Source organism: Barbus barbus (genome assembly GCF_936440315.1).
Source record: "Barbus barbus genome assembly, chromosome: 17".
Lineage (NCBI taxonomy): Eukaryota > Metazoa > Chordata > Actinopteri > Cypriniformes > Cyprinidae > Barbus > Barbus barbus.
Genome location: NC_136745.1, coordinates 28926108 through 28942163, shown reverse-complemented (window position 1 = coordinate 28942163; position 16056 = coordinate 28926108). Strand labels below are relative to the sequence as shown.

At 38.2% G+C, this 16056-nt stretch overlaps 1 protein-coding gene across 4 annotated transcripts in view; it reads left to right on the top strand.

Annotated features, from left to right (window-relative positions):
• Positions 1 to 8816, top strand: part of LOC306883396 (ecto-NOX disulfide-thiol exchanger 2-like) — a 249548-nt gene extending 240732 nt beyond the window's left edge. For 3 of the 4 annotated variants that reach the window (XM_079438612.1, XM_079438609.1, XM_079438611.1), the window contains one exon: positions 7022 to 7622. In XM_079438612.1, coding sequence (XP_079294738.1) covers positions 7022 to 7153 — 132 coding nt within the window. In that variant the 3' untranslated portion in view covers positions 7154 to 7622. Of the gene's footprint in view, positions 1 to 7021 lie in introns of all 4 variants that reach the window. The other variant, XM_079438610.1, reaches the window with a different exon arrangement.
• The last annotated feature ends 7240 nt before the right edge of the window (positions 8817 to 16056 follow it).

Below are 16056 nucleotides of genomic sequence, written 5' to 3'. Positions count from 1 at the left end.
GTTTCGAAGCTTGGCAATGTTTCTAAGATGGAAGAATGCTATTTTTGTAACATGGGAAATATGATTTTCAAAGGACAAGTTGCTGTCTAATATAACACCCAGATTTTTGACTTTAGAGGATGTGACAGTGCATCCGTCTAGTTGCAAATTGTAATCCAAGAGATTCTGTGTACTGTTTTTTGGTCCAATAAGTAATATCTCTGTCTTATCTGAATTTAATAGGAGGAAATTATTGGTCATCCAATCTTTTAAATTATTTACACAATCTATTAGCTGGTCTTGTTGAGATATATAGTTGAGTATCATCAGCATAACAATGAAAACGAATCCCGTATTTTCTAATAATATTACGAAGAGGCAACATGTATATTGAAAATCGCAGAGGACCTAGGACAGATCCTTGTGGTACTCCATACTTTACTGGTGATAATTGTGATGACTCTCCTTTTAAATGAACAATGTGGTAGCGATCGGACAGGTAGGATCTAAACCATCTTAAAGCCTGCCCTTGAATACCAGTATAGTTTTGTAATCGATCTATGAGTATGTCATGGTCTATAGTGTCGAATGTAGCACTAAGATCAAGTAATAATAGCAATGAGATGCAGCCTTGGTCTGAAGCAAGAAGCAAGTCATTTGTAAATTTAACAAGTGCAGTTACTATGGTGAGGCCTGAAACCTGACTCAAATTCTTCATAGAGATAATTTTTTTGCAAGAAGGAGCACAATTGAGCAGACACAACGTTTTCAAAAATTTTAGACATAAACGGAAGATTTGAAATGGGTCTGTAATTTGCCAGTTCATTAGAATCTAGTTGTGGTTTCTTAATAAGAGGCTTAATAACTGCCAGCTTGAATGGTTTTGGGACATGACCTAAAGATAACAATGAGTTAACAATATTGAGAAGCGGTTCTTCTGCTATAGGTAACAACTCTTTCAGTACTTTAGTGGGTACAGGATCTAATAAACACTTTGTTGGTTTAGATGCACTGATAAGTTTATTTAGCTCTTCCTGTCCTATAGTTGTAAAGCACTGCAGTTTTTCTTTGGGTGCGATGAATGAAGCTGAAATACTAGACGCAGTAGAATCTACATTTGATATTGTATTTCTGATGTTATCTATTTTATCAGTAAAGAAATTCATAAAGTCATTACTATTAAACGGTGAGGGAATATTTAGATCGGGCAGTGTCTGTTTATTTGTTAATCTAGCCACTGTGCTAAATATTAACCTTGGATTGTTTTGGTTATTATCTATGAGTTTGCGGATATGCTCTACCCTGGCAGCTTTTAGAGCCTGTCTATAGCTGGACATACTATTTTTCCACGCAATTCTAAAAACTTCCAAGTTAGTTTTTCTCCATTTGCGCTCAAGATTACGAGTTTCTTTCTTGAGAGAATGGGTATAACTGTTGTACCATGGCGCAGTACCTGGAGATGTTTTCCGACAGGAGTTCCGCTCCGACTCTGCTGGGGTGCAGGCCATCAGCACGGAAAAGCATAGAAACTTACATAGACGCTCCCAGAAAAGATTCCAATTATTAACAAAGAGCAGTTTCTGTTCTTTACACCATGACAATAACCATTCGTTTAAAGCAAACAGTCTACTGAACCTTTCGTGTCCTCGTCAATACGTGGGAAGCGGTCCTGACACGATGATCGTTGTCGCGGGCGATGTGCTGCGTACCGTCTCGATCAGGCTCCTGAAGTCCCTCTTCAGTGTCTCTGTCTGCCGCAGCTTGGTGTCATTAACCCCCGCGTGCTGCACGACAGCACCGACACTCTCGTCGCCCTTCAGGATCGTGGGTATCTGCGCAGAAACATCGAGAACACGAGCACCGGGGAAACAGTGAGTGTGCACTTTACCTTCAGCTAACGTAGCACGGACATGCTGGACGATGGAGTCTCCGACGATCACAGCGTCACGTTCCGTCTCGCGGAGGGGAGCGAAGCGGTTCCGGGTGGAGATATCGAAGACAGGAGGCAGCGGGGGGGGAGAGGTCGGCGCCGGAGTGAAGGACATGTGGGAAGATCGCGTCCTGGGTGCACAGGGTCTGTGCAGAAAAACACACGGAGTAGAGGTGGTGGGAGTGTTAGCAGCGTGCTGTATATTTACCCCGGACTTGTGAGCATCAACCCGGGATGTTTCCAGCGCGGCTCTCCACTCTCTCAGCTGAGCCTGCTTCTCCACCAGGTCGCAGATCTGCTTCTCCACGGCTTCCAGCTCCAGCTGCACCGAATGCAGCTCGAACGTGTCCTCACCTGCACCCAAAGGTAGACACAAATCCGCCATTTAAGCAAGTAAGAGTGAAACAATGGTAATGTGTGTGTATAGAGTATTAGCAATGCTCGAGATTAGTATTAGCAATGCAAAGCGAGATTAGCGGCAGCCACGCTGCCGATGCTAATGGGCTATAAGCTAATAGCAGACACGAGAAATCTAAATAAAACTAGTGACAACAAGGCGCTCTGATTGGTTTTGTTTTAGACTGCTATAGTGGATATATTCACACGTTATAGAAATGAAAATGATAGTGTATAAAAAAAAATTTAAGGTAGAAAATAGATGATAAACTCAAAACACGCAGTCACAAATCAGTGCATGCGCATATGTCTTTTAATGTCATCTGTTCATCTCCAAATAGTGTAAAATTACCGCTAACTCACAAGGAAATCACTCCAAAACGCATATATGATCAGTCCGTGTCAGCCACAACACCTAGAGCACTACCACACTGAGCACAGGTGCCCCACAAGGCTGTGTGCTCAGCCCGCTGCTCTTCACACTGCTGACCCACGACTGCACTGCCAAGTTCAGCTCCAACCACATCATCAAGTTTGCTGATGACACAACAGTGGTTGGTCTCATCAGCAACAACGATGAAACACACTACAGAGAGGAAGTGGCACAGCTGGCTGAATGGTGTGGCACTAACCATCTGTCCCTCAATGTGGGGAAGACAAAGGAGGTTGTGATGGACTTCAGGAGAAACTCCGTTGACCACCCCCCACTGACCATCGACAGCTCGACTGTGGAGAGAGTCAGCAGCACTAAATTCCTGGGGATGCACATCACAGAGGATCTCACCTGGACCACCAACACCATGTCACTCTCCAAAAAGGCACAACAGCGCCTACACTTTCTCCGCCGGCTGAAAAGAGCAAGTCTCCCTCCACCCATCCTCACCACATTCTACAGAGGCACCATTGAGAGTGTGCTGACCAGCTGCATCACTGTCTGGTACGGGAACTGCAGTGCTGCTGACCGCAAGACCCTCCAGCAGACAGTGAACACAGCTGCAAAGATCATCAGTGCCCCTCTCCCCTCCATCCTGGACATTTTCCTTACACGATGCTCCAGCAAGACCAACAGCATCCTGAAGGACTCCACCCATCCCTCCCACAGTCTCTTCCAGATCCTACCATCAGGAAGACGGTACCGGAGCATCAGAGCCCGCTCCGCCAGACTGCTCAACAGCTTTTTCCCCCAGGCTGTGAGAGCCCTGAACTCAAACCACCCCGCCCCCCTCTGGAACCCCATATAAACCCCTACCTCCGGAAACATGGACCACCCCCCACCCCAAACCTTACCACACCAAAGAAAAAAACTGTAAGGAACTTTTTTGTGCAATTGGAAGTGTGCTACACACAGGTGAGTGGGCCTGTACAAACCACCTGTAGTAACACACTCTCCTCTATGTGCATTAGACACTTTACACACACTGCTGCGTGTACACAATCCCACAAAAGACTCAGCAATATATGTATGTTTACATGCTCATGCACTACAAATCATCCTGCACTGTTCCTCAACCAGCTGCTTGACTCAAAATGTTTCTCTTTGCACATGTACAGTATCTGTGAAGCATTCGTATAGTTTGTATTTTTTATCTTTTATTTTTTTAGTTTGTATAGGGTAAATACTTAGTATATATAGTATACTTATAGTTAAATCTGTCAGTAGGTTAGTTCTGTATAGGTTTATAGTGTTTTTTTTTTACTTCATTGGTGTATGTCTGTATTTATGTAGCACCGTGGTCCTGCGAGGCACGACATTTCGTTCCACTGTATGTCCCCACATGTAGCAGAATGACAATAAAGCTCAACTTGACTTGACTTGACTTACATCCAACCCCTACAGACACAAATAAAACAATGGTTTTGTAGATCAGTTTCATTAAAACACAAAACTTTGTAAACTAGGTACTGTAGATTCCTATTCTATGTCAACATTGCAGCATCATAACACTAAGAACTTGATTATTGCCACATGAGAATCAGTCCAAACATTGTGCCATTAAACTAAGCCAAACAAAGAGACCTACAACAGACAATACATGTGACAAAAAATTCAAACATTACAAGTGGCTATAAAAACCTGTTGCCCTCAAATACTTCACACATGAAGACTCATGTCCATCAATATGATATACTGCATGCTGGAGAAATTCCCAGGAAGGAAGATGTTATTACGAAGGTGTGGGATGTCGTTGTCTCGTCACCAAGGCACAAAATGTGCAGGAATGCATCACCATGTTGGTCCCCACCTGTTAATTACACAACACTTAGTCTTGCAATATAGCTTACATTTTTACAAGTTGTAACATTTAAGTTGACTTAAATAAATAACATATAACGTATTTAATGTATTTTATGGAAATCAGCCACACCATCAGGGTTTTCCTGTGAACTGGGTCTGGTAAAGATTGCTCAAACAAAATATTTATTGTGTTAATGATTTAGGTTTATTTCTGCTTACTGGCACTTCTTGGTTGTCTACCTAAATTTCATCCAACCAACATGGCATAAATTATGGGGTATTTAAAGCCCCCAATATATATCTATACGTATAGTACTGTGCAAAAGTTTTAGACCACTAGTATTTTAGTCAGCTAAATAAAATAAAAAAGAGTTTTAAGTCAGTTATTTCAATCTTTTGCTGTAATGTGTCAATAGGAAATATCAGTTTACATTTCCAAACATTAATTTTACCATGTAATATTCCAGTGAGATTTTTGTTTGCACAAAGAGTCTGAAAACAGCCAGAGCTCCACACAGAGATCTGATCTGATCGTCATCCAGTCTGTCTGGAATGACATGAAGAAACAGAGCAAACGGAGACAGACTGCTTCAAGAAACCTTCCTGCAAAGCTCCTGAGAAACTCTACTCAAGTGCACCGAGGGCAAAAGCTGCTTTAAATTTAAAGAAAGCTCACACCAAATGTTGATTTAATTTAGTTAATAGAAGTTAATTGATAAAGAAAATCTATTTATGACATTATTTTAGACAGCATCCTCATTTTACAGCATTTTTTCACAAATGTCTAAAACATTTAACAGTGCTGTAGCTTTGCAGGTAAGTTTCTTGAAGCGTCTTGGAGACGTTGCCACAGTTCTTCTGGATTGCGTCTGTCTCAGTTTGTTCTGTTTCTTCATGTCACTCCAGACAGACTGGATGATGATCAGATCAGATCTCAAAAATCTCACTGGATTATTACAATTAATGGCAAAATGAATGTCTGGAAATATAAACTGATATTTCCTATTGACGCAAAAAGATAGAAATAACTGACTTAAAACCATTTTTAACTGTTAAAAATATTAGTGGCCTAAAACGTTTGCACAGTATTGTGTATAGGGTAGAAAAAATCTCAAATACAAATGACTATTTCTAACACTTTACATGGCCTCTCTAACTTACTGTTAACCTGGATAAACCTCTTGTGTTCGGATTAAAGCAACAAAAGCATTCACTAAAATAGAGGAAGAGCAAAAGGACCTCAAACACCATGAGAGATTAAAGTCTAACTTTACATACTGTTGACAACATTGCATTTAACAATATTTATTAACATACCTGTAATATCTTGTTTTAACGTCAAGGGTAGCTAATGCAGCTAACGTTACCTGAGGAGAAAAGAGCTCGAAAATAAGTTATTGTTGGATTCGGCACGTCGCAGACATTTACTTGGAAAAAAAAGACCTTAAAAGATCAATTTTAGTACGAAATTATCTAATTATGACAAAACATTACAAAGCCACACAGAAACGTTACACAGACAGTAAGTTAACTGAACTTAACCCTGTATTTCTGACCTAACGATAGTTCATACCTTTTCCATGAGGCGTTAAAATATATCAAACTTTGCACGCACACACACACACACACACACATATATATATATATATATATATATATATATATATATATATATATATACATATATATATATATATATATATATATATATACATACATATATATATATATATATATATATACATACATATATATATATATATATAAACTTTTATGTAACGATAAAGAGATTGAGGCCTTTTCTGTCAACAAAAAATGTAGGCAGCTACTTCATTCACAGAATAATGCTAACGTTAACCTGCACAGCGACAGATCAAATATCACATTAACCGTGAAATCAGTGTGCTCTTACTACAGTTCATTAAAAATAGAGGTAAATAATCATATCATCATATTAATTTACCTTATAATCCTGCTTGCTGCGAGTTGCTTGACCGTTTGACGACGAGACGAGTGAAGAATCCAGAAAATTCGATGAAGCAGAAAAATAAACAAACCGGTTGGGTCAAAATAACCCAACCCAGGTGTTCAGTGGGGAAAGAACCCCTTGCAGTCCATCTGACCCATCATTAACAACCCAGCTGTGTGTTTACAGTACCTCAAACAACCCAGAAAACCCAACAATGTGTTTACAGAAATAACCCAGCACTTTTAAGAGTGTAGAGTAGAACATTCCACAAGCTGTCGTTTTGGCTTCAATATAAGCTGTTTTTAGACTAACAAGAAAGTTTTGAGTTCTGAAACTTACAGGATATTTGTATAGCACAATGACCTCTTATATGTCAAACAATAATCAAGGGAATTTTGGCTTCTCAGTTCATGACCCCCTTTAAATTGGAAAAGCGGAAGCATTTTCACTAGTAGTCGCAGGACAGTGATTGTTTGGATGGGTCTAATGGTTGATGTTCTTGTCGTTTCAGATCAGCACCACAGAGGTGGAGACTCTTCTGGGTCGGCTGCCCTGCACGTTCAAGCAGGAGTTGACGGGCGTCGGGGCGAGTCTGGAGAAACGCTGGAAGTTCTGTGGGTTTGAGGGCATTAAGACGGCGTAGAGACACGGGTCGAGGTTCCCGCTAGAAAAACAAAAACGGCCGATGGACCGGAGGGGTCAGAACCAATCACCTGCCAGCTCTCCGCGTCCATCCGCCACCCCACGAGATTCTAATCTCAGAAACACTCTAGACCTGGAGATCCTCAAGTCTTTGGTGTGTGCGTGTATTATGATGTAGTTTGTGTACACACGAGCACACTTCAGCGTGTGTGTTTGTGTGTGTGTGCACCACGTGAACGGACCGTACGCTTGTACCACACAACGAAAAACTCATCGGGTAAAAATCAGGGTTTGCTGAACCGAGGACTTGAACTGTCAACATACATTTTCTTGTTTCACCTCTGATTTTTTTTAAAATATATAAATAACACGAATATATTTCTTTTCTCTTCTGTATAGGCTGCAGAAAACAGTTGCATAGAATCTTTTGTTCACATATCTTGTAAATGTTTGAATAACTTGCTATTTTTAAATAAAAAAAGAACAACAAAATCTGCAACCAGACCAATTTAACAATCTAGGCCAGCACTTCTAAAATCTTCAAAAGTTCCGCTTTCAGCACCTCTGCTAATTAAAAGAGGAATCGTGGGATAAAGATCAGATTTATGCCACACACGTCCGTTCAAACCTTCAGGCTTTTCCTGCTTAAGCTGGTGACCAAAGGAACGCTCTTCCGCTCTTCCCCAAGTGATCTGCTGTGTTTTCCCATCTTATATCTGTTTTATATATGGAGTTTTTTAAGCAGCGCTGCTGGTTTTGCACAGAGCTTGTGAAGTCTAATTAACAATCAGAGCTGTGTATGTGTGGGTGTTTGTCTGTTAGTCAGCAGTAAACGCCTGGTTCGCCGCTGCTGGAGAGGAGAGAAGGCTCTTCCGGCGGCACAGTCAAGCGTCCCTAATGCTCTTCTGTTGTGCAATTTGTAAGGTTATATTTTTCACTTATTGCTGAGAGAAACTAAGGCTTTATTACACATGATTGGTCCCCACTGCCCCTTTTCCATTTCCTTGGGCCATATGTTTGAAAAATGAGTTTCAAATGCTTGTCAGACATTTGGCCTCTCAAACATGAATTAATAACGGCTAATGATTGTTTCTTCCGTCGTCGAACAATCCTTAATTCATTATTATATCTCTTTGCCATGCATTTTTAATATATACACTCCAGATGGACTGCAATATAAGTGGATAGAACATGAACAAGTAAAGCATTTTTACATTATGGATATTTCAATGCTCAGTTTTTTGCCGTGCTGTTTAAATCATTCCAGCTTAATGAAAGTTTAATCAACAGCATTTGTGACATACCACTAAAATGTGTTTTAACTCATCCCATTTTCTTAAATTAATTAAGAAATACAAATCTAGATTTTGGTGAGGCACTTACAATTGAATTGAATGGGGCCCATTTTTGTAGGATTTAAAAGCAAAAAATGTGAGGCTGATACTTTTATAAAATCACCTATATTAATTATTTTTGGTAAAAAAATGAGCTTTCAAATTGTTCTCTTATAAATATGCAATGTTTTCATGGCAGCATAGTTGTATATTTGAATATTTTGCTTAAAGAAATTCCATAATTTAATTAGAAACAATATAACATTCTAACCATTCTAACAAGTCACGGATTTAACACATCCTTGCTGATTGAAAGTACAAATTTCTTCCAAAAAAAGAAAGAAAGAAAGAAAGAAAGAAAGAAAGAAAGAAAGAAAGAAAGAAAGAAAGAAAGAAAGAAAGAAAGAAAGAAAGAAAGAAAGAAAGAAAGAAAGAAAGAAAGAAAGAAAGAAAGAAAAGGAAAAATTACTGATGTCAAACTGTTATTATTAAACTATATATCTCAAAGTGTGTATGGTTACAAAATATTTCTATTTTAAATAAATTGTACTTTTCAACTTTTTATTTCTGAAAAAGTATCACAGGTTCCCATAAATAAATAAATAAATAAGCAGCACAACGGTTTCCAACACTGCTAATAAATCAGTATATTAGGATGATTTCTGAAGATCATGTGATGCTGAAGACTGGAGTCATGATGCTGAAAATACAGCGCTGCATCACAGAAATAAATTACATTGTAAATTAAATTAGAAAACCTTCATTGCAGTAATATTTCACAATTTTTCTTTTTTTTTTTTTTTCCTGTATTTTTGAACAATAAATGCAGTGTTGATGAGCAGAACAGACTTGTACAATAAATCTTAAAATCTCATCCCAAATTACATATAGATTGATTACATCTAGTTTAAATAGTTATTAAATCATTGTATTTTATTTAAATCTGAGTTCATTTATTCCAGGTTTTTTATGGCAATCAGCATTTCGCCATGCTGTTGACTGAGCTTAACTTGTACTGAACCCAGACTATTCCTTTAAATGCATCAGTGCCATTAAATCTGAGACCCTCTTCAGATGCTGTTTGTCTGCTCGCTCTCATCCAGCTTTCACCGGTTTAGAGGTTTTTGGACTCGGACGAGGAAAACAACACATGCACAGATGCAGGAGCAGCGAAAGGTCATGCAGCGAGCGTACAGTACGTGTCCTGTTTTCTCTCCTCGTTCCTCTATTTTTGGGAAGCTCCAGCCGCTCCATCAGAGCACTTAGCCGGAGAGCCGTGTGCATCAATTCACCGGCCTTTATGTGGACTCCATCACTGTCATTCAGCCTGCATTTGACAAATGGATGTGGTTTTCACATCGACAAGCACAGATATTCTCTGGAATACCATTAATTTGTGTTGTTGTGCTTTTTATGCACTTTTGTTCCCCGGTAGACTTTATTTACTCCTGACAGGAATCCTCCATTTTTCAGATGTTCACACAAAACCCTAAACAGACTAATTAAATCTCTCTGTGAAGCCCTGGAGATGTTTCTCATTTCTTCTTTACGCAACACCACCGAGAGTCGTGAATTCAATTCTGCGCAGAATCCACACGCTTCACTTCTCCATTACCTTCTTCCTCTGGAAGCTGGAGTGTCCTTCAGCACCTGGCCTTGTTTTTGAGCTCTCCTAAAGAGCAGAGCGGCTCTGAATCCAAAGGGCAGCGATGTCAAAGCATAAACACCCCAGAGTCAGGCTCATAACCCATAATCCCCCCAATGCCATGCTCCTCACATCCTTGGAAGTAATTGGATATGGAGTGATCCAGCTTCCGTGGATCTCTTTTTGGTGGGCTCTATCTTGATGCTTCTATTTAGTTCACTCTTACCCGACTTCCTCCAGTCAAAGTGAATCCAGGCAATTACAAAGAGCGGCTCAAAGAGCGATGGGATGAGAAGGAGGTGATTGGATCGTATGGAGAGCGAATGTTCCCTTCGTCCCGCGCAAGTGAAAGCTCCTCATTACTCTGCAGCAGTCAGAGCGTATGACTGAACGTGTCCATCTGTTTAAGGAGGAACCGTGGAGGTTACAGAGGGTCGCCACTTCTATAATAATGCTTATGGATAATAGATCAGATCCAATACATAGAGTACAACGGTTCATGAGCTCCCCCTTCTGGACAGAAAGAGAGACGCCACGGTGAAATGCCTTTCTGGGAGCAGATTTGTGTGTGTGTGTGTGTGTGTGTGTGCGTGTGTGTGCGTGTGTGTGTGTGTGTGTGTGTGTGTGTGTGTATACAATACTGATTGGGGTCAGTAAGCTATTTTATTTATTTATTTATTTTTAAACAAGTCTCTTCTACTGACCAAGGCTGCATTTATTTGTTAAAAAAAAAAAAAAAGTGGGAAATATTTAATTTAAAAGAACTGTTTTCTATGTGTATATATGTTCAAATTTCTGTGATCACAGCTGAATTTGCAGCATCATTACTGTAGTTTTCAGTGTCACATCCTCCAGAAATCATTCTAATAGATGCTAATTTCAAGATTCTTTGATGAACAGAAAGTTCAAAAGAACAGTGTTTATTTGAAATAGAAATCTTTGTAACATTATAAATGAATAATCAAATCAAAAAGGGAAAAAATCCTTTAAAACAACAATATATACATCTTTTTTTCCTCAAAACAATTTTCTTGAAAGCGTTACGCATCTGTCTGCTGCTGACAGAATGTTTGCCACTTTCTGTGGTCATGTTGACTTTACCGTGTCATAAATTATTAACACTGTGACATATAAAGTGGACTATCATATAGAATTGTATGCAAGGGTCAAAGGTCACCTCTTACATTTAAAGGTTAAGGTAAAGTTGGAGCTCAAGGTAATAACTGCACTTCACAGTTTGTTTTTTGTCATAAAATTAAAAATCAAGTGCTTGCAGTGATGTCGTTTGCTCCTGGCCTTTTACATAAATGAATCTGATGTCCTGATGTGTTTGATTTGAAATGCCAGCGGTCGTGATACCTTTGAGACGACACGCTGCCTGACTAATGAACTACGGTCACACTCCTCTTCATTACGCCCCTGACCTTTCAAAAACAAATGGAGAAATAGATGACTTCAGTCCAAGTAATTGGGTGAATTCACAACTATTTTTAAACATGAAAATAACTTTGTTTTCATGCTCAGACCGACGCTCCCAAAAGCCACTCTTGTTTTTTCTTTGACTTAACATCCGTTTTGTCTAAATATCATGTTCTAAATATTTATTTTACTGGGAAAAGCAAGCTGCCTGCTTCTAAATAGATCTTATTTGTCATGTGCAGTTTCATGAAGTCTTTGAACAAAGCAGAACGTCACAACTCTCTCAAAATAATGAACTGAAGTGGTTTGCTTTCTACCAGTGTTTTACTAAAAGCCTGTCGTCTCATGCTAACAGCGTGCAAAAAAGTCAATCAGACTATATTCCAGTAGCAACTCTATTAATTAGTTAGCATGTTTCCTCAGTCGAGCACTAGGCTTGCTGTAGAGCTGATGCACAAATAATATCATGAGGAGTGCAACAGCAGGTCTAAAGCTGTAGCGCTGCATATTTATGAGCGAACAAAAGTTCAGTCTTGTTTGTTCTGCCACCCATGAAACCTGCGGCATGTAGAGGAACTGTCAATTTGATAAAAACTTTGAAACGGTTCAAATCTAGTCGTGTTTTAACGTGCATGTCATCAGCTTCGCTTAATGAGGGAGTCACGGTGACTTAGTTAACTTTGTCTAACACTGTTGCCCTTAAGTCACATTTATTAAATCTAAATTAGCGAGGCCTTTGCTTAATGAGTTTTGATTTGTGACCGCACCATCCAATAAAGATCTTAAGGATATGCGAAGACGAAATTGTCTGTGACGGCTCGAGAGCGGCCACTTTACGCTTGACTGGCCATTAGTGCTGATTTGAAGGGCTGGTTGCTCGCTTCTGCCCATAAGGTTCACCTCCAGTCAATCGCTGTCCTTCTCCAACTGTTTGCAGATACACTCTGTCTGAATCTTTAAACAAGTCTTTTGGCTTCAAAACAAGTTAAGCTTTATTGACGGTGACACTAATGCCGACTCGTTCCTCAGTTAAACAGCCAAAGTTGTCAGCTGAAAATTGTGTTTGCAGTAATGCACTTACCGTGGGAGTTTATGGCACATTCTTGAGCTTTTTAAACAGCTGTATGGAGTTTATTCATGCATATGATGACTACATCTATAAATGCAATGTCATGATACAACAGTCCCGATGATAGCAGAATGGAGACAAAACCTTAATTAATGAATAAAAAGAAACTTTCAGTAGTTGACAAGCTTTTATTTTTATTTAAAAAAAATAATATCCCTCTGGTGCACTTTTGACCGAAACATTTTCAGTTTTGAATTTGTAAAAATCACAGCTTCATAGGAATGGTACAAAACTTGGTGACTTTTGTGGCATTTGGAATGTGAACACACACAAAAATTGAGGGCTTGATTTGAGCTGCCTAAGTGGTCGTAAAAAAATAGTCACACTTGTGCTATTCGGTCAAATTTGACCGACCATAGGAAATGAATGGGAAATTGACAAAAATTCAGCAAGTTTTTGTGTGTGCAATCTACAAATCTGCCACAATGCAGAAAAAAAGTACACAGCATTGACGCGCTCTAAAACTCTAAAACATCAAGAGTGCAAAACCAACCCATCCACTCACACACACACACACACACACACACACATATGAACTGGTGTGACTGTAACACAGGAAATGTATAAAATAAAAGCAATAATTCAGCTACAATGCAGTAAAAAAGTGGACAGCAAGGAAGGGGTTAAACTCTGAAACATCAAGAGTGCAAAACAGGCACATCCACTCACACACACACACACACACACACACACATCCACTCACACACACACACATCCACTCACACACACACACACACACACACACATACACATACACATACACAAATATACACATACAAATGAATTGGTATGGTTATAACCATATAGCCATAACAACTCAGAAAACTGAAATAAGACCCAGAAGGATTCAGCTCTGATAAAACAATCCTGCTCATTTTTGTTACTTTTCATTGTAATATTTTGTGTAACAAAATGCTTTCTCTGTGTTCAGGTTTGACTGTAGTAATAATAATTCTAAAACTTGACACTTTAAATCAACATTTCAAACAAAAAAAATAAACTTTTACAAAAAGTTGTCTTTGAAAATGTCTAAATATATATCTAAACCCACAACTTAATAAAAATAAGTATTTATGTCTTAAAAACAATTAGAGAATTTATAGGCCTTTTATATAGAGTTATGGAGGAATCTATTTAGTATTATTATTATTATTATTTAGTCATTTAGCAGATGCTTTTATCCAAAGCGACTTACAAATGAGGACAAAAGAAGAAATCAATTGTAGTATTAAAGCAACTAAAAACAGATCCAAAACTTTATAAATACTACCTATACACATTTTAAAAATAAATTAAATAAAAATGACAAATGCATACAACAAAATTTCAAAACTTAACATTTAAATGAAAAACAAAAAAATAAATAAAGCTAAAAACAATTTGGTATAAGAGTATAATAATAATGTTGGGGTCTGTCCATTTACTGCAGGCTATATGAGGATGACATGAACGTGCTTGAAAACTCATAAAACATTAGTTCTCACATTAATTGACATACTGTTCTAGCCTGTATGCATGCATGAGGTAAGTAGTCTTACATGCACAAAATAATGCTATGTTTCTATGCATTGTAAGGGAATTGAGAGTTAAAACCCGAGGACCAGGTGTTGAATGAAGACCAGGAGTCAGACGTACTCAGGAAAAGATGCAGACACACACATACACAGACAACACATATCTTCTGTTCAAGGTGGCCTAGCTCTGGCAAGACTCTTATCAGCATTCAGCATGGTTCATTACACACACACTATGCTCGTCTCTTTTTTGAGTGTAAAAATACAGAATAACGCAGGATTATTTCATATCTATTATGCAAATACCAGTTAAATTGCTCAGTAAGCAAGTTGCAAACAATATCATAAAACAGCAGAACACATAAATGTCCCAGTTGTCCCAATCACTGTTGCTCATGTAGATGGGAGGCCACCCTGACCTAATCATGGCTCTGTGACCCTATGAACAGAATAGACTTCAGTATGGAAACACGTCAATCATCAAATAATCTAGGAGGTTAAATACTGATCAATAAACACACAAGAAATAATATTATTGTGAAGGGTATGGTAGATCGGCATCCACTCCTTCAGCATGAATTGATGATGATTCATGTACCAAAAGTATAGATGTATCCACAGTGGATAGTAAAGGAACAAAAAACATCATGATCATGCGTAACAAATCATAAATCATGGTGATGTACCCATCTTAGTTAATGTCTTCATTAATGTGTTGTTCATCCATGAAGTCATGATAGAAATATTTTGAATTCTTGTTAGTTCCTGATAATTCATGAGATATTAATGCATGAAGTAACGCATAATTTATGCATGAGTTCATGGTAATTCTTGTACCCTTACCGTAAAGTGTTACCAATGATTCTAACATAACACTAAGCCAAACACCAAAAAACAACAACTATATATGTATATGTACAACCACACACACATACATACATTTATAAATTAAATATATATATATATATATATATATATATATATATCATTTCCATTTAGTTTAAGTATTAAAATAACTCAAATTAAATAAAACTAAAACTTAATAAAAGACCTATACAGACATAATAAATTCAGACATTATATAGATAATACAAATCATGACAGTATAGTTTATCAGTAATCCTAAGAAATAACACTGAGCCAAACACACATGCTAAAAACAACAACTTACACATAGTAAGAAATGATTATAAAACTGAAACAAGTCGTAGAGAAGAGGAGAAATAAAAAGTGATTCTTCTATCCTTTGCCGGTGTCTCTGTCCGGTGGAGTCACACAGTAGAGTCGATGATCTTTACACTCTTCGGTCTTCACACGAGGAGATTTCACACGACACCTGCCGCGGTAAACTAAGCTTTTTTATACCCATCTAACAAAATACTAATTGAATTTAGCTGGACACACTTTCCTTATTTTTTCACAACAAAAGGCCAAGCAAGCGCAGACACTGACGAGATACACGAGACAGAATGAGACCAAAAAAAATCATTTAAAAAATTTCTAAATTTTCAAATCGTCATTTTAAAAATCTATGGGCTAAACCAACAGTTCTCAATTCCAGTCCTCGCGCCCCCAAAAATTGGATTTTAAAGGCATTGGCTCTATTTTAACATGAAATATTGCAATAATATTAAGTAGCTAAATGCCTGTCTACTTACATTTGTAATTACGTTGTGTAATGTCTGCAACACATGTAACAATCTTTTGGTTACACAAGTTGCTGTGTAACAGACTCTGCCTGTTACATGCAGTATGTGTAACAGTAGCTGCCTATTACATCTACATAATTACAGGCTGTTCCATAACTTAGTTACATGGTAAGTACATTTTATTGCATGTAAGTACAACGGCTACTACTAAGTA